This window comes from Saccopteryx bilineata, chromosome 1 (genome assembly GCF_036850765.1).
Source record: "Saccopteryx bilineata isolate mSacBil1 chromosome 1, mSacBil1_pri_phased_curated, whole genome shotgun sequence".
NCBI classification, from domain to species: domain Eukaryota; kingdom Metazoa; phylum Chordata; class Mammalia; order Chiroptera; family Emballonuridae; genus Saccopteryx; species Saccopteryx bilineata.
Window position 1 is genome coordinate 114,554,145 of NC_089490.1, and position 19,497 is coordinate 114,573,641.

At 42.0% G+C, this 19,497-nt stretch overlaps 1 protein-coding gene across 3 annotated transcripts in view; it reads right to left on the reverse strand.

Annotated features, from left to right (window-relative positions):
* Positions 1–1,018: 1,018 nt before the first annotated feature.
* The window catches only part of GUCY2C (guanylate cyclase 2C), an 89,570-nt gene continuing 71,091 nt past the window's right edge, over positions 1,019–19,497 (reverse strand). For 2 of the 3 annotated variants that reach the window (XM_066264533.1, XM_066264535.1), the window contains exons 22-27: positions 15,151–15,343; positions 12,793–12,967; positions 9,252–9,350; positions 7,355–7,449; positions 5,401–5,477; positions 1,020–4,306 (exon numbers count right to left, since the gene is read on the reverse strand). In XM_066264533.1, coding sequence (XP_066120630.1) covers positions 4,132–4,306; positions 5,401–5,477; positions 7,355–7,449; positions 9,252–9,350; positions 12,793–12,967; positions 15,151–15,343 — 814 coding nt within the window. In that variant the 3' untranslated portion in view covers positions 1,020–4,131. Of the gene's footprint in view, positions 4,307–5,400; positions 5,478–7,354; positions 7,450–9,251; positions 9,351–12,792; positions 12,968–15,150; positions 15,344–19,497 lie in introns of all 3 variants that reach the window. The other variant, XM_066264534.1, reaches the window with a different exon arrangement.

Here is a 19,497-nt window from a genome sequence, read left to right on the forward strand (position 1 = left end):
TCACTGGTTTCTTTGCCATGGCCTCTATTTACCCTGGGGTTGGGTTAATAATACCTTAAACATTTTTATAGAATAATCTATACAATAGTAAATTGCAATTATTTCTCTATCTATTTATTTATTGAGAGGAGGGGAGGCAGAGACAGACTCCCACATCTACCCTGACAGGAATCCACCTGGCAAGGCCCTTGTGGAGTTATGCTCTGCTCATCTGAGGTGTTGCTTCATTGCTCAGCAACTGAGCTTTTCTTAATGCCTGAAGCGAGGCCATGGAGCCATCTTCAGCATTTGGGGCCAACTTGCTCCAATCCAGCTATGGCTGTGGGAAGGGAAGAGAGTGGGGGAGTGAGAGGAGAAGGGGTGGAGAAGCAGATAGTCTCTTCTCCTGTGTGCCCTGATTGGGAATCGAACCCGGGACATCCACATGCTGTGTTGATGCTTTACCACTGAGCCAACTGGCCAGGGCCAAACTGTAATTGCAAGATAAGGTACATTTTATCTTGGGACAGATGCATTAAACTGAGATTGCATTGTATGGTATAGGTATAAGCAAGTGCATAAAATTTTATATTCTATCAAAGTACAGAAAAATTCCCCTTTATCCATGGTATAACTTTCTGTGGTTTCAGTTATCCACAGTCAACTATAGTCCAAAAATATTAAATGAAAAATTCCAGAAATGAATAATTCATAGTTTTAAATTGTGTGTTGTTCTAAGTAGCATGATAAAATCTCTCGCGGCCCCACTTCATCCACCTGGAATGTGACATATCCCTTTGTTAGCTGTCCATGTAGCATGCCTATTAGTCACTTAGTAGCCATCTTGTTTATCAGATCTACTCTCATGGTTTGTATTCAAGTAACCCTTGTTCTAGTCTAATGTTGTGTCACAGTGCCTATGTCATTCATCTCACTTCATTTTATCACATAGGCATTGAGTCATCTCATATCATCATAAGAAGGGTGAATACAGTACAATAATATATTTTGAGAGAGAGAAAGAAAAAGACCACATTCACATAACTTTTATTACAATATATTGTTACAGTTGTTCTATTTTATTATTAGTTGTTGTTCATCTCTTACAATGCTTAATTTATAAATTAAACTGTCATAACTATATATGTATATGAAAAAAAACAACATGATATATAAGGTTTGGCATCCACTAGGTGTGTTGGAACAAATCCCCTGTAGGTAATAAGGGGGACTACTATGATGGCATTTTTGGCAACTGAGTTGACCCTTGAACAGCATGGGTTTGAACTGCATGGGCCCACTTATATGTGGATTTTAAAAAATAAATATTGGAGAGTATTTTCAAGATTTCCTTACTACAATGAGGCAATTGTATCAATTATACTAGATCACCATAAAGTAATTATATTGCTTCTTCTTCATTATCAATGCCTGTAATACCTGTAAATAAACATCAATTTCTTTTTCATATATATTTTTGTGTTTGATAATTCTTGAAACTGATGATGACTACACATTTGAAAAATTCTATAATCAATTGTCAAATATGGGCCCTGGCCGGTTGGCTCAGTGGTAGAGCATTGGCCTGGCATGTGGAAGTCCCAGATTCGATTCGCCACCAGGGCACACAGGAGAAGCGCCCATCTGTTTCTCTACCCTTCCCTCTCTCCTTCCTCTTTTTCTCTCTCTTCCCCTCCCACAGCTAAAGCTCCATTGGAGCAAAATTAGCCCGGGTGCTGAAGATGGCTCCATGGTCTCCACCTCAGGCACTAGAATGTCTCTGGTTGCAACAGAGCAATGCCCCAGATGGGCAGAGCATTGCCCCCTAGTGTGCATGCCAGGTGGATCCCAGTCAGGTGCATGTGGGAGTCTGTCTCTCTGCCTCCCGTTTCTCACTTCAGAAAAATACAAAAATAAAATTGTTAAATATAAATCATGCATACTTCATGTACATGGACATCCTGGGTTTGAATTTTTAAAATTGTGATAAAGCAGGTTGAGAGAGGGTATAATTTGAAGGCAGAGGTCACTTGTTAGAACCTGACAGGCAGTGCTAGGTGGAGAGTGCTTGGAGCACTCTAGCACTGTGCTAGGTGCTTGACAAAGTTCAATTAAAAAAAAAAACAACTATGTAACAACTATTTGAGATGGGTATTATGATTCATGGGTTATTAGTAAAACATCAAGAGCTTAGAAGCATTAATTAATTCATTAATTCACAGTTAGAAAAGAACAGAGCAAGAATTTGACCCTTGCTTGGGTCCCATTCTTAGTCACTGTCATTGCTGGTATCACATAATCACATGGCTAAGTGGACAAGCTGAAGCCCACACCTGTTGAAAGGTGTAAAAATGTTTCACAACCATATATATTCTGTAACAGAAGACAAACACACGACCCATCACTTGAGCTGTTTTATCAGAGCCCTGTGGCATCAAAGATGATTTCGAGTTTTTCTGGTTGATGATAAAGTTGCTAAATTTGCCTGCTGTCCAACATTGATTTGTAGCGAAACCCACTTATCTCTTTACATTTCTCTCTCCCTTGTAAGATTCAAAGGTTGGTAGAGATCATGTTTCTATAATTCCCTCAGCATACCCAGTTTCTATAAAATGAGGGGATGTTCAATATACATTTGTTTTAGAAGAGGGAGAGATAGAGAGACAAGGACAAACAGGCAGGAAAGGAGAGATGAGAAGCATTAACTCAGAGTTGCGGCACCTTAGTTGTTCATTAACTGCTTTCTCATACGAGCCTTGATGGGACGGGGGAGGGGGGGCTCCAGCTGAGCCAGTGACCCCTTGCTCAAGCCAGCAACCTTGGGTTTCAAGCCAGCGACCCTGAGCTCAAGCTGGATGAGCCCGCACTCAAGCTAGAGACTTCGGGATTTCGAACCTGGATCCTCAGCATCTCAGGCTGACACTGTATCCATTGTGCCATAGCTTGGTCAGGCTATATATACTTTTACTAAACAAATGACCAGGGAACTTTTATGTCACAACCTTGTTTCTATGCAGAAAGTCTCTTTGTACTGGACACGAAGACACAGATAGATTACAAACATTCAGATTCCAAAGAAGGACACTTGTTGCATATTAAATTCTCAACCTGTACATTAGGAGATAATTTATTTTATTATGTTTTGATTTTCTGTTTTTCTAGGTGATGGACAAGAAATAACATGTTTTGTAATCTCTGAGTGTTTTCATGGCGGAGGCCTGGGAAGGGGAATGTTTTCAAAGCAGTTGTTTTAGTTCGGAAGGTTAACACCAGAAGTGTCACATGCTTGTCTTGCTTTTGCTGATTCTAGTCTACTCAACACCAGAGATTTCAATCAACTGAGTCACACTGGAGTGCCATGAGGAAGGTCAGCAGATGGCCGCTGGAAAGCAGGATGGGGTGTGGGCAGAGTGCGAAGTTCTGTCTTTACAGCTAAATAGGATTTGACTTTATTTCAGACCTGAGATAGCTGCAGGCTCTGCCTCCCACAGTAGAGGGCTAGATACAAAATCACTGCACGGGCAGCAGGCGGTACTGAATGTCAAGGTCCTTAGCTCTCAGCACCAAGGTTCTTTGCCCCCCTTCAGTGTGGGTGAATTTAGTCCGCTTCTCAGCGAGCACACGATGGGGCTGGTGCATTTCAGGAAAATGGGAGGGACAGTTGGAAACACATACACAGGCTCAGTGACCTTTTAACTTTTATTCTTGACTAACATATAGCATATTTTCTGCAAAAATTATGAGTTAAATATAATTTAATGGAGAAAAGATACTTAAAATATAATTGTGACAATTAAAAAAAATCCTATCATGAATATAGAAGGAAAAAGAGCCAGTACACAAAACAAAATAAAAACAAAATAAATGAAATGAGAACAAAACCTCCTCAGCTTTGAGATAGTACATTCATTCCTCCTCTTTCCCAGGTTGACGCTCCTGAGACCAACTGTTGAGATCAGGCTCCAGAGTAAAAAGTAATTTACTTTTCCAGAATGTTCCAGAATATTCTCCAAAAATGTCCCACACTGGGCAGCCAAGGCTTAGTAGAAGGCATTTGAGTCTTCTGTTCTACTGAGGTCTTGGGGACCCCTTAGGCCACTGCCTAACTGTAGCTGTACTTCATTTGCATGCGTCCTTATACCTCATTCAGGTTCAGAAGTAGGTGCTCTCCCTGTCTGATGTGTTCAGCTGCATGTATTCCAGAGTGCCTTTTTTGTAGCTGGCTACCCGTGCGGGTCTTCGGTTTCTTATCCCGGAAGCCTGTCTTTTCTGCAAAGAGTTGGCAATCATGTCTGAAAATTCGGCTTGCAAGCGCTGTTGATTCTCCCTGGAAAATGAGTGGGGAGGGAAAATTGAACTTCTCAGCACTTCATACAGAATATTTCTTAGCTCCAGAACAACCAGTTCACTTTACCAAGCATTTATTGGAGACTTCTTCTGTGCGAAACACAGGAAGTCCAGAGAATACAAAATGAGCCTTGCCTCAGATGAGCTTAAGGCATTGTCATCCTGCTCTGTGTAGGCGCAGAAAAAGCAGAGTATATTTCAAACTGAAAATTATGTTTCAATTTCAAAGTGAAACACCATGCTGCTAGAGTTTGGAAGAGCTGTTTAGTTTACTCGTGCCACTGCAGGGAGGAGAAAGGAAGCCAGGGCAATGCAAGTTCCCTGCAACATAGCCCTGAAAACTTATTGGTCCCACATATTCCTAAGAGTGTGGATCTTGTCTGGAGAGAACTCAGAATGCAGGGAGGGTTTCAAGAATTTGGAACAGACTTGGAGCATTCCTAGTAAGAGGCCATATCTCCTGTGCTCCAGGGAAGATCTGTGTTGTTCTGGCATCTCTACAGGTTTGCCATCTGTCTGGGTCCAGCATCGAGGAGTCTGCAAGACAGTGCTTCTCTACCATAGCAAATGCGACCGCCAGCTGCAAGACTGACTGCAGCAACCAATGTGCAACTGGACAACCATTTGGATCCCCTTTAAGGGAACTGAAATCTGTCAGTTAGATCTGAAACTTTGTCTTCCTCATTTCAGGGAGAACAGAAATTCTATGGGAAAGCCTAAAACCACAGTCCTGGGTTTGGAGGAGGTCCCGTTCAACTCGTGGCCCAGCAGAGAGCTGTAGCAGAGGTGGAGAGGCAGAGTGCCTCTGTGCCTCTGGCATGCGTTACTCTAACCAGAACCAGACACACCTCAGGAGGTGAGCTCTCCACTGTCCTCTGTCATGGGCATGCCTGGAACACCTAGTTTCTAACAGGCAGAGAAGGGAGCTTTCTAAACGTCTCGCATAGGTAGTTCTCATACTCAATATAACATTGCCACTGGCAGAGCACTCGCCAACAATGAAACTGGATGTATGTAGCACGACCTGCCAAGCCACGACCTCCACTCCCCTCCCCCAGCACACCCGCCGCTTACACAGTGGGAGGGGTTGGCAGGTTGTACTCCTGGTCCTTCATCCCGGTCAGCCAGTAGGTGGTCTCAGTTCCTCTTCCCTAGTGAGACAAGAGAGGTGTGTACCAGGGAGGCCAGTGAGACAATTTAGTTCTAGCCCGCTGTTCTGACAAGTGTTTGTTTCCAAGCAACATTTCACTTCTGAGTTTCTGATCCGTGTTTATTTCAGTGCAGCACACATTCCTGATATGATCTGCATTACTCTGGACAGATTTTTATTTCCAAGAGCTTTTTTAAAAACAAGTCTCTTGCCCTGGCGGGGTAGCTCAGTTGGTTAGAGTGTTGCCCCCATACACCATGGTTGCAGGTTTGATCCCCGTTCAGGGCACATATAAGAATTAATTAACCAATGAATGGATAAATAAGTAGAACGGCAAATCAATGTCTTTTTTTTCTCTCTCTCCCTTCCTCTTTCTCTAAAATCAATTACAAATTTTTTTTTAAAGTCTCTCAATCACCAGACATGACTTTTCAAAGTAGAGTTTTCTTTTCCTCCCACAAGACATTTCAAAATATCACTATTAGCAACGTTACAAGAACTCGAAATTAAAAAGGAAGAAAATTGATCTATAGTCTTGTTACGTCAACAAATCCAACTGGTTTTCATTGTTCACATTTCCTTCTTGTCCTTTCTTTCCACAAAGTTTGCTGCAAACATTTTGCCACAGTTTTCCCACCTTGTGTGTAAATTATAAACACATGTACATAATAATAAACATTTATTAAGTGACATTTTTTGGCCTAATTGGGAGGTGATAAAATGAATGGAAACTTACTGGTACTCCTGTTTTTTGCTAGACCTAGTATTTGAAAAGGTGAGTGGATGAATATGTATATTTTTTAAAACCACATCTTTAAAATAGTGATTTCTTTTGTTTGTTTTCTGTATGTGTGTAGTTTTTTTTTCTTCCTCTGTTTGAACTGCAGTAATCCATAAATTTCTCTCACTTCTATTGAGAGAAATGCTCTGTGCAGAAAATGTACTTACAGAGGATTCAAAATGTGAGTGTGATGTTAGGACCCGACTCCATGAAAGGAGGCTTTTCCAAGTTGCAGTCACAGTGTAAAGGCTGGAAGCACTATGGCTACTGGAGGCAGATAATCTTACTGTCAACAGCTGGCTTCTGACCGATTGTGAAAAGATTGTAATGACCTTCAAAAGAAGCCTGAGAGCCAAGTGGAGGCATTTGGTAGCTTCAGAAAGCAGCTGTTGTCAATGTGAGGAACAGCATAGAGAGTCTGGAGCACCTATTCTCAAACTTCAGTGTGTATCACAATCACTTAGAATACTTATTAAAAATATAGATTCCCAGTCTATACCTATAGAGAATCTTACTCAGTCAGCTTAGTGGGAAAGCAGGCACCTGCCTTTTAACAAGCACCCAGATGATGCTGCGTCAAGTCTGGGGCCACACCTTGTGATTCTCTTGTCCAGAACTTCAGAAGGATAAAGCAACTGGTTGAGAGGTGGCCTTCGAGAGTGGCAGCATCTTGCAGTAAAAGCAAGGGTGTAAGGCAATGGGGACCTTGACTTAAGTTAAATTAGTCCTGGACCACGCTGCAGCTCTTATGCAGTGTACATGTGGGAGAAATGGAGGCAGCATTTTATAATATAGCAGTCATAGTGCAAATTTCAAAAGGGCTCTTTGAAGTAAACATTCTTTGAGTTTACATTCTTTGGTGGTGGTTTCTCCTACATGGGATTGTGGGTGATAGTCACAGGGATGGTGGGTGATCATCATGGTGCTAGTTGATGATTATCGTGGGGATAGGGGGTGATTAATTCAGGGCGTCCAGAAAAGGATTCTTCATCTTCTGTTCCCCACCATTACTGACCACTGGGTGTTCAGTTTCAAAGGAGGTGGCCCACAGGCATCTCTGAGTGTTTTATTGGATGCTGTCTCTATGGGTATCTTACCTTTAAATACGTTTCCCCTCTCACTTCATACAAGAACTGGCACTCAGTTCTCCTCAAGATGGCTATGGTGGAGCCACTCACATGAATTCTTAAGGCTGGGAAAGCAAAATAGAGCAATGAAAATCTTGTCTACGTATTTTGAAATCCATTATATAGTCACATTTCTTTCTCTTGATTCAGGAAATTTATTTCAGGTGTGTTCTTGAGAGCTTGGATATTATAGCAAAAGAACACTTAAAAATCCATTCAGTGAGATAAGAAATATTAACACACATGGGCATAAGGAGGTCAGTAAACAGCCAAAATACTGTTCTAACCTGCATTTTTGCAACTTGTGCCCACATCTACCAATGTTTTCATCCTCTCTTGTATGTATTTCTATCACCATCATTGTCATCAATATTTACTGAGCACCTACTACATGCAATACATAGTACCTTTACCTTGCCAAGCAAATGCAATATAGGTTTCTGCATATAAAAAATTCTTATACTTTTCTTTTTTTTTTTTTTTTTTTTTTTTTGTATTTTTCTGAAGCTGGAAAGGGAGATAGACAGTCAGACAGACTCCCGCATGCGCCTGACCGGGATCCACCCAGCACGCCCACCAGGGGGCGACGCTCTGCCCCGACCAGAGCCATTCTAGCGCCTGGGGCAGAGGCCAAGGAGCCATCCCCAGCTCCCGGGCGATCCTTGCTCCAATGGAGCCTTGGCTGCGGGAGGGGAAGAGAGAGACAGAGAGGAAGGAGAGGGGGAGGGGTGGAGAAGCAGATGGGCGCTTCTCCTGTGTGCCCTGGCCGGGAATTGAACCCGGGACCTCTGCACGCCAGGCCGACGCTCTACCACTGAGCCAACTGGCCAGGGCCTACTTTTCTTTACTAAAACTGATTACCAGGAAAATCAAATAAAAGAGGAATAAGGAAGTGAACCAGGTTGAATACCATACCTTAGCCTACTGGATTATTATTATTATTATTATTATTTTTACAGAGACAGAGAGAGTCAGAGAGAGGGATAGATAGGGACAGACAGACAGGAACAGAGAGAGATGAGAAGCATCAATCATTAGCTTTTTGTGTGACACCTTAGTTGTTCATTGATTACTTGCTCATATGTGCCTTGACAACGGGCCTTCAGCAGACCAAGTAACCCCTTGCTCAAGTCCATGACCTTAGGTCCAAGCTGGTGGGCTTTGATCAAACCAGATGAGCCTGCGCTCAAGCTGGCGACCTCGGGGTCTCGAACCTGGGTCCTCCGCATCCCAGTCCGACACTCTATCCACTGCGCCACCACCTGGTCAGGCAGCCTACTGGATTATTTTTAAATTATATGGGTCTACATTAAATTTCATGATTACTCCAAGTAGACCATGCCTAAATGCATTGCAAATGAACCCTAGCAATAGAAACAATTTGAAAGTGAGTCAAAAAATAATAATTATCAGTAAATAGTATGCCTCTCACATACAGGTTGAATTTTAATAATAAAATAAAACACTTAAGTAATAAAAAAAAAATCATCAGGACCCTGGCCAGTTGGCTCAGTGGTAGAGCTTAATGGCTCCATGGCCTCTGCCTCAGGCACTAAGAAGATCTCTGCTGTTGAGCAATGGAGCAACACCCTGGATAGGCAGAGCATCGTCCTCTCATGGGATTGCCGTGTGCATGGCGGAGTCTGTCTCTATGTCTCCCCTCCTCTTACTGAATAAAGAAAAATGCATTGGTAAACCACCACAACAAGCGCAAATGTAGCAAGACCTGGAATGACACAGGCTCACATTCAGTCAATGTGAAGGAGGGTCGTTCTTCATCTCACTGGCACTTATGCATTTTACCCTACAGTTCCCTCCTGCTGGATCAGAATCCTTGTCCTCTAAGAAAAACAATCTCCCTTCTTACGGAGGCCAGTGGATTCCATCCTTGAGGCTGTGTTGACAGTATCTCCAAATAGGCAATAACGAGGCATCTTGATCCCCACGACTCCAGCGGCACAGGGACCTGAAAAAGGCAGAAAGCAGGAAGTAAAGGCAATGGAAATCACAGCGTGGAGGTCAAGTGGCTCAGACTCTCCTCACGGCCACAATGCTGAATACCTCATTTTATGGAGAACTGTCTGAGGGTGTGAATAGTGAGCTTTAAATTTTGCTTTAAATAAATGTATTCAGTGAGGGAGCTGCATTATTCAATGCATGCTTTGAAAGTATTTTTGCTCTGGCACAAAAAAGTACATTTTCACAAAACAAACGGGTATCAGAGATCAGATTGAAAGGTGGGAAGCCACTCTCTGCATTTGAAATAGAAGCAGTCACGAAGGGTAAAGACAATCCCGTTGCTTGCTCACTGTGCTGAGCCACACAGCCCTGAGTGACCTCCTGGAAGCCATAGTACTTGAAGGCTCAATGGCCCAAGTTCGTTTTATTTTATTTTTATTTAGTAGGGTAACATTTCTGGGATTAATAGCAAGATAATGGAAGACTCAGAAGACAAGAATTTGGCATACTCTTCCCTGAACACATCACGTGCTATGTGAATGCAGAGAAGTTGGGGAGCACAAGAACATTTTAACAACAACAAAAGCCAAGGCAAGACTGTGCATGTGGTACACCAGGCCGAGAGGAAGGGTTGTTTCATCATGTATTTGTGTGGAACGACTGAATACAAGGAGTCAAAGATTTTAGAAGTTAAAGATTAACTCAGAAACTGCAAAACCAGGTTTTAGATAGAGTAACTATTGATTTTGGCTGATTTCTAGTTGGGTTTTGATCTTTATGGGTTGAGTTTCTTTATAGGTTTATCCTATGAATACTCTGTGTTTATGAACATTGAAAAAAATCAAAACACTGGATCTTCCCCTGAGTACTGAGCTTTTCCCTTTTAGGTTTGGCACAAAATAATACAAAATAAACAAAAAAGAAGCAAACAAAAAACAAAAAAAGGAAAAAAAAAGCCTATAGCAGGGAAGATGCAGTAGAGACAGCTATTTGATCAGAGGATCTCTTCATTTCCAATATGGAGGAACAGCCTGGCCAGAGGTCTCTGTGGATAGACCACTGTCCCCAGTGCTGGCACGGGTTTGACCCCCAGGCAGGGCACGCAGGAGAAACAGTCGATGAGTGCACAGCTGGATGAAGCAACTGGGTGGAACAATGAGTTGATGCTTCGCTCTCCTTCCCTTTTCCTTCTCCCTTCTTCTCTTTCTTTCTTTCCCCCTCTCTCAAATCAATGGAAAAATTAAAAAAAGAATTGAAGACATTTAAAAAAAGGGGGGGAGATAAAGCTAGGAAGGGCCTGGAAGTGGAAAGTCCCTGCAGATATTATGTCTGTGTTCAACTATCACTATTTAACTCCAACCTTTTAATTTCTTAGGGCTAAACCTATAACACCTAGATATTAGGTATGTGTCCCTAATCTCTATTCTTATTCTAGCCCAATATGGTAGCTCTGGGGCCCTGGTGGTCAACTTAGACATTGAATAGGTCACAGGGAAAGAGATAGGGCGACAACCCGGAGCTCCATTCTCTCTGACTCGGTTCAGTCAGCCCTGTTGCTGTCCCTTCCTCTGGCAATTTGCTGCCAGGAAACAGATGGTATGCTCCTGCCAGCTAGAGTAATGCCCAGAGGTTCCCTTTCCCTCACGTGTGCATGGAAACATCTGTGATGTTTGGCTGTGGACATGATTGGGGAAGGCCACAGCCATGTTCCTGGCAGGGAAAGATGTGGCAGCAGTTTTTGTATTTACTGTCACTTTGAGAATTTCACTGATTTCTTAATCAATAAATATCGACTGTCAGGCTTTGGGATAGGCACTGTGGGCACAGGATGACTTCTGTAAATGCAGTTTGGTCTTTGCCACAAAGCCCAGAGAGATCTCTCTGGTTTTCTATACTCAGGCTCTTCTGTGAAGCTTGGAAGGCAGAAAGAGAAGCAATGACAAGAAATTATACTGAGATGTGATTTAATTTAACATGGGGAAATACTGCCTTATGATTACAACTATATATTTAAAAATGAAGTGAGCTGGCTTCAGAAACAGTGAGTTTTCCGGAAATCCTGGGATTGTTTTAAAAGTGGCTATGTAATTACTTATCTTAGAACCTGTAAAGATAATTTATGTTTTTTTTTCTTTTCTTTTTTAATTCAGTGAGAAGAGAGAAGGCAGGGAAACAGATTCCTGCATGTGCCCCAACTGGCATCTACCCAGCAAGCCCATCTGAATGTTGCTCAGCAACTGAGCTCTTCTTAGCACCTGAGGAGGAGGCCATGGAGCCTTCCTTAGAGCCTGGGGCCAACTCACTACAGTTGAGCCACGGCTGCAAGAGCAGGGAGAGAGAGAGAGAGAAGTGAGAGGGAGAAGGATGGAGAAGCAGATTGTTGCTCCTGTGTACCCTGGCTAGGAATTGAATCTGGGACTTCCACACGCCAGACCAATGCTCTACCATTGAGCCAACTGGCCATGACTAATTTATGTCATATAAAGAATTCATCTAGATGATTTCTGAGTTCCTCTCCAACTATGTTTTTCTCTAACAATTATAACTCATCTTCTCAAATCTCTATGTTCAAGGTTAATTAATTTGTATGGTTTAAAGTGACCCATGTATTTTCTATATCAATGAGGGGGAGATAAATACCCTTTCATTATAAGAATTGGCTAGCTATTTCCCTCCCTTTAGATAATCTAATACATTTGAGATGTCATAATATTTCAGTGAAAAAAAATACAGAAATTAGGAGTAGAGGACAGGGAGGGAACGGGGAGGAGATAAATGAAACAGTAAATACATGTGACTTAAACAGGAAATCTGGAGCTTGTTCTTTTTTTTTTTCTGAGGCTGGAAACGGGGAGGCAGTCAGACAGACTCCTGCATGCGCCCGACCGGGATCCACCCGGCACGCCTACCAGGGGGCGATGCTCTGCCCATCTGGGGCATTGCTCTGCTGCAACCAGAGCCATTCTAGCGCCTGAGGCAGAGGCCATGGAGCCATCCCCAGTGCCCGGGCCATCTTTGCTCCAATGGAGCCTTGGCTGCGGGAGGGGAAGAGAGAGACAGAGAGGAAGGAGGGGGGAGGGGTGGAGAAGCAGATGAGCGCTTCTCCTGTGTGCCCTGGCCGGGAATCAAACCCGGGACTTTCGCACGCCAGGCCGATGCTTTACCACTGAGCCAACCGGCCAGGGCCTGGAGCTTGTTCTTTTAGTAAGTGGTTGGTGTTTATCATTCCAAGCTTCATCAAAGGTGCTGTCAAGGTGTTTCCTAGAACTCTCTGGGGATGGGCCTAATTGTGTCAGGATGTGTAAGGGGAACTCATCTTTGGCAGACAAACTCAAGAGCAAACCTCATGTGAAAATAATCACATTTTTGAAGAGTTTTTATCCTTTCTGACTTAGTTGGTGCACAGAGCTACATATGGCTCCCATTTGCTACAATGCACAACTCCATACCAGAGTGAACTCCAATGCGAATCCATATCGGGAGGCCGGGAAGGTGCTCCAGCTCGAAGGTCCCCATGAAGCTGAGAATATCCAAGGCCATCTTGGCAATGTCTACTGCGTGCCGATTGCCATTTCTCTTAGGCAAACCACTAGCGACCATGTAGGCATCACCAATGGTTTCCACCTGCGGAAATAAATTCTCATCAATAAATCTGCTCCTTCAAAAGGCACAAGAATTAAATAGAAGGGAGTTAATCACATATTGAATGCAAAAGAGAAACACTAAGAGCATACTTCTGTACACTTTTGGGGGGACCAGTTCAAGACCAGCTCTATGCTAATTTCTTCCGGGGTTTTATGGTCTAGTAAAAATGGATGATAGAACAGTTATAAAAGATTATAACAATATGCAAGTACCTCATAATAATGTAAATCAGGGGTCTCAAACTCGCGGGCCGCATGCGGCCCGCCAAACAATTTTGTGCGGCCCGCAGACTAATCCACGAAGTTCAAAATATTTTGGATAAAATTAAGTAAGCCTAGGGGCCTACTTGTATTTTTCATTTCTCTAGCATCCTAGCTAGATATTAGCTTAGTTAACAGCAGTTGTGATGCGAACTACAGTTTCTGGTCGTTTTGTGATACTGAGTAAACTGCATGTACGATTGTGCTTGTTGTACTGATTTTTTTTTGTTTTCAACTGCAGTGAGAAAAGTGTTGCATAACAGTTGCCTTTTGTAGACCTAGTGCGGCCCGCCAAACGGCTGTGATCTTGCTCTGCGGCCCACATGCTGAGTTGAGTTTGAGATCCCTGATGTAAATCATCCAGATATGTTGAAAATTCTACAAATGTTTAAATAACCTGAAGAGCTTTACATAATTTCAGAAATACCTTTAATTACCAGAAAAGTCATTTTCAGCATTTACCATTTTCCACATACTACTTGAAAAAAATTATTATAAGGTCCTCTAATATATAATACACATTCTTGTAGTATGGTGTCTCCACAGACTTCTCTTATAATAAGTAGTAGATTTTTATATGAATAGAACTGCAGAAACATTATTTTTTAAATAAATGTCCTCCCTTTTAATTTTATTTTCACAATCATATGCATAGTTTACATTTATTTGTTATCTAACTTCTTATTGTCTACTATCTCTAAAAAGCATAATTATTTTCTTTCCAACAAGAACTATTGTTAATATGGCTTTCTGACTCACACAGGGAGAGGATTGGGCTAAGGCAAATCCTAAAAGAAAAGTCCTTTCTGTGAGTAAGAACCATTACTATGGAGTGTTCTATGAATGACTTTTGAGCTTTACTTAAGGATACAGTGTTTCAGGCATATTGTTTATCGAAGTAATCTTCACAATAACCCAGTGAGGTAGGTATTATTATCTACCCATTTTACATATAAGCAAACTGAAACTTGATGAAGTTAAATATATTTTATGAGGTCACATGGTTAGTTAGGGGTAACTTTAGGATTTGAATGAAGAGTTCTGTTTCTAAAGTTACTTGTTCTATATGGTGTACTGCTTTTCGACATGAAAATGTGTGAGTTCAGTTCTCCTTTGCTCTTTTGACTCAGACTTATTAGTTTAGAATCCAGTTCTAAACTTACAGAAAGCTCTCCCTATTTTCTTTAGTCTGCTTCAAATGATGGATGCTTGCTTTTTTTAAAATTTTTTTTTTAATTTTATTTATTCATTTTAGAGAGGAGAGAGGGAGAGAGACAGAGAGAGAGAGAGAGGACAGAGACAGGAGAGAGACAGGAGGGAGGAGCTGGAAGCATCAACTCCCATATGTGCCTTGACTAGGCAAGCCCAGGGTTTCGACCCGGCAACCTCAGCATTTCCAGGTCGACGCTTTATCCACTGAGCCACCACAGATCAGGCGGATGCTTGCTATTTTAACAACAACAAGATAGTCCTATTGTATTTTTTTTTAAAGGTTTTATTTATTCATTTTAGAGAAGGGGGAGGGGGGAGGAGCAGGAAGCATCAACTCCCATATGTGCCTTGACTGGGCAAGCCCAGGGTTTCGAACCAGCGACCTCAGCATTCCAGGTCGACGCTTTATCCACTGCGCCACCACAGGTCAGGCCTATTGTATTTATTATCTGGTGTCTTCTCTGCTTCACTGGCCATCAGCCTAAACACTATCTGGTTTTTGAAGATGATTTGAGAATGTCATTTTCTCTAACTTTATTACTTAAAATTCATTTCTGCTGAACTCTATATTGTTTCTTTCAAACACTTCAATTAGGAAGGACAAGACCTTAGAAATAATAGGAAAAACTAGTCTGGGTTTGCTGACCTGGGGCTGTAAAATCATCTTAGCCCACTAGGTGAAGTGGTTACCTTATACACATCGTGGTGATCAACAATCTGGTCAAAACTCTTATAGATGTCATTCAGCATGTCCACCACTTCCATGGGGGTGCTGTACTTGCAGATGGTCGTGAAACCCACAATGTCACTGAAGTAGATTGTAACTTCCTCATATAGTTCGGGCTCCACAATGCCTTTCTCCTTCAGGGACTTGACCACTAGCCTAGATGGAAGTAAAAAAATGTCATCAACTTCAGTAAAGAGACAGTAGTAATTACCCACCAGAAAGTCTAGAATTTGGGATTTCCAAAGAACAGGGTGGCCTAAGACAAAGGTAAGTGCATATACAATATTTATGTACAAATTACACATATAAACTGAAATATATGTGCTTAAACAAAGATGATTATAAGCAGGTGCAGCGTTACTTAGCACTGACTGTTGAACTTAATAAACATATACACATAATTCTAATTTTACATAACTTTAATACATATACAGGGGTGAGCAAAAGAAGGTTTATAGTTGTGAGCACATGGAACACAGTTTATTCTATTATTATTGAGTAATTGTATTATTTCCATACAAACAACTGTACACCTAGTTTTGCCCACCTCTGAACTCACTTCCTCACGTTTTACCTCTCTATTCATGGCTTCTTCTTGATGTAAGAGCTGGAATGACTATAGTTATCTAGACTTTCTCATCTGAGCCAGTGGTTTTACCTCCCTGACATATTTAACATGGCATTGCTTTTATCACTCTGAAGGAATATGCATTTAAAATGAATTCTGATATAGTTTAAACCAGAATTTATCTGATATATTTTGAACCAGATTTGGGTTCTTTAAAAAGCAAAGTCAAAGCAATAAATAAGTAAGAAAACAAATAAAATTTGAAAAATAATTTGAAAAAAATGAAAACAAAACAAAACAAAAAGCCAATGACCATGGAAACAAGTTAAAATTATGCTAAAACTGAAGAACTCAAATAGAAGTAACTTAGACTATCTTCACGCAAGAGATACAAAAGCAGCACATTAGACTCCGAGTCAGGAGAGAAGAACCACGAGAAGGGACCCACATCCCTTTATGTGCCACGTTGTCTTCCCATTTCCCCCAACCCAGCAGGAGGTGCATGCCCCTGTCTGCCTTTGGGGTCACCCTGGAAAGGGTCTGAGTATGGATCCACTAGAATCCGAACCTGAAACCTGGGCAGTATCATGGAGGTCACTGAGAATAAATCCCTTATTTTTACAGACGAGAAAGCTGAGGCTTAAAAGAAAGTATGTCTTTTACAAGGTCCCACAGCTACTAAGAGCAGCTCCAGTCCTAGAACTCAGCGACTTCCCACCCTTGGTCTTTTTGCTGCACAGCACTGCCCCCCCCCATGACCCAGGCCTGGCCAGTCAGGGGGCTGGGGAGATCTGGAAGTGTGCAGACTGTGGCAGAGGGAGAGTGATGGGCACTTCCCTGGAAAACAACCGGTCAACCACAAAAAGTATTTAGAGAACTCCAGAGTTTGGAGGGAAGATGGTTTTTCAACTGGGGCAATGACGGAATTCAGGACCTTTGAAAACATTTGGAAAACACTCCTTTGGTGCGGCCAATTGGATCAGCAAGGACAGTCCTGGGGTGATTGTTCCTGACCTGTCCAGCATCAGCATGCAGATTGTTTTGGAAGCTACCTGGGTATAATGATAAAACTGGATATTTCGATCTTGACCCTTCATTTTACTGATTACATCTGAAGAGTCTTATGAGCTTGGAGAATAGTGAGTGAGAGAGAAACTAATATAGGTAGATAAATGGAAGAAGGGCCAGGATTTCACATGATAAGCTTTCATACAGGTGGTTGCTGACACAGATAGAATTAGTAGTGTACAGAGTAGATGTTTTAGAAGGGCTTCCCAAAGAAGAAAAGAACTTTGATAATTAATCAATTATTTAATTAATTTTTTATTTTGAGAGTATGTTTATTAAAACTGGGGGAAGTATAACAAGGGAGGGCTTAGAGTATAAACAGAAAGCACAGAGAGCCTAGGCGGGTTGCTCTGGTTCACTAAGTCAGAGAAAAGGGGACCTTGGAGACACGTTCAAGGGATTAGCCCCAGCCAAGCTGCCACTGCCCATTGCTTCCCTGGAAGCAAGACTTGTGGGGACCCTTAGAGTTTAGGAGATGCCTGCCTGTGGGGGAAGAAGAGGGAGAAAGGAAGCATGTGCTCCCAGGAAGGAGAATATGCCAAGAAAGTTCTATTTTAATCTGTTTAAAAATCCCAAAGAGGGCTCTGGCTAGTGGCTCAGTGGTAGAGTATCTGCCTGGCATGTGGATGTTCTGGGTTTGATTCTTGATCAGCGTACACAGGAGAAGTGACCATCTATTTCTTCTTCTCTCTCTCCCCCTTCTCTCGCCTCCCACAGTCAGTAGTTCAGCTGGTTTGAGCATTGGGTCTGGACACTGAGGATAGCTTAGCTGGTCTGAGCATCAGCCTCAAGCACTAAAAATAGCTCAGTACTCAAGCATCAGCCCTAGACTGGGTTGCCAGGTGGACCGTGGTCAGGGCACATGTAGGAATCTGCCTCATTATCTCCCCTCCTCTCACCTAAAACAAAAGAAAACAAAACAAAACCCAAAGATAACTATTCAAATAAGCATTTAAGTAGTATCTGCTTTCTATATGTGCTCTTAGGTTTACTAATAATTTTGCTGTAAATATTTATTAATTCTTCTATTTACATAAATTGTCAAAGTGAGTTGCAGCTACTGAAGACATCTGTGTCCTACAATCCAATAAAAACATTTACCACCTACTGGTCAAGGCGACACATTGAACCAAAGGGAAGAATAAAAATCTGAGGTGGTGAACCAGCTGTTTGAAATTATTTGAGTGACATTCTTGGTTTAAACAACTAAAGATGACACCCTCGAAAGGCAGCCAGATAATCAAGATATTATTTTTTGTCACAGTTTAGTGTTGAAGACCCGGCAGGAAATTATGCATTATGTAACTAACATTTATGGAGCGCTGACAGAAATGGACTAATCAGTTCCAGCCTATTTCACGGACACCAGTGCCAGTATGTTCCTAGGCTCTCTGAGGACACATGGGGTCTATGTTAGGCTCTCCTGAAGTCCAGATGACAGAGTAGAGCATCTGCATAGCTCTTACCTCTTCATTAAGTCTTGTAGAAGAGAAACTATTTCTCTACTTAGAAAATAGCTCATACAATTTGAAAATAATTTCTTTACTAATGTAGAACTGATATTCTAAATAATGCATGGGTTCAAAATAAAATAACTGACACAAGCTATATATAAAAGTTGTAGTTACTAAATATGTACAAAAATAACAATCATGGATGTTCCAGGCATTGTGCTAAGTAAGTACCTTTAATCCTGCACATTTCAGGGAGTTTTGGAGCCAGCCTGTGCTACCGATACATGGGAAACTGAGGTGGGAGCATTCAGGTAGCTTGCCCAAGGTCGCACATCCACAGTAGGTGGTGGAACCATGGTTCGAAGTCAGGCCTGGCTGATCTCAATTTCCATTGTTTCATCCAGAGCTAGATTGCTTAGATTATCCTTAATCTAATTGGACTTTATTATATTTTAATGAGAAGAGAGTATCACTTCTCATCGTGACAGTTGTGGATGTCCTTGGCTTCCTCTTCTTTCCTAGCTCTTCATATTTTAATTTCTTGCTTATCTAACATTCCTTAGTTATCACCTGAGTACCAACACTTAACAGAACTTTAAACTTGTTTCCTTTCATTTCTATCATGGCTGTCATATTGTTTCAAATGGTGGTCAAGGTCAGCATCTACATGCTCCTGAGAATAGATATCTGACGTGTGGTCTCACCTCCTTCACTAAAACCACTTATACTTCGCCTGACCAGGTGGTGGCGCAGTGGATAGAGTGATGGACTGGGATGTGGAGGATCCAGGTTCGAGACCCTGAGGTCGCCAGCTTGAGCGCAGGCTCATCTGGTTTGAGCAAAGCTCACCAGCTTGGACCTAAGGTCACTGGCTCGAGCAGGGGTTACTCGGTCTCCTGCAGCCCCACGGTCAAGGCACATATGAGAAAGCAATCAATGAACAACTAAGGTGTCGCAACAAAAAACTAATGATTGATGCTTCTCATCTCTCTCAGTTCCTGTCTGTCTCTCCCTATCTATTCCTCGCTCTGACTCTCTCTCTGTCTCTGTAAAAATATAAATAAAAAAAATAAAACCACTTATACTTCTTGACATTTGGCTTCTACTTTGAGGTAGAAAGGAGAAAGCAGAGAAACTAACACTTAGTGCCTAAAAGTGCCTCATAGCTCATCGATTCCAGGGGAAAACTAATTTCTATTTTGAGACTGAGGAGAAACAGT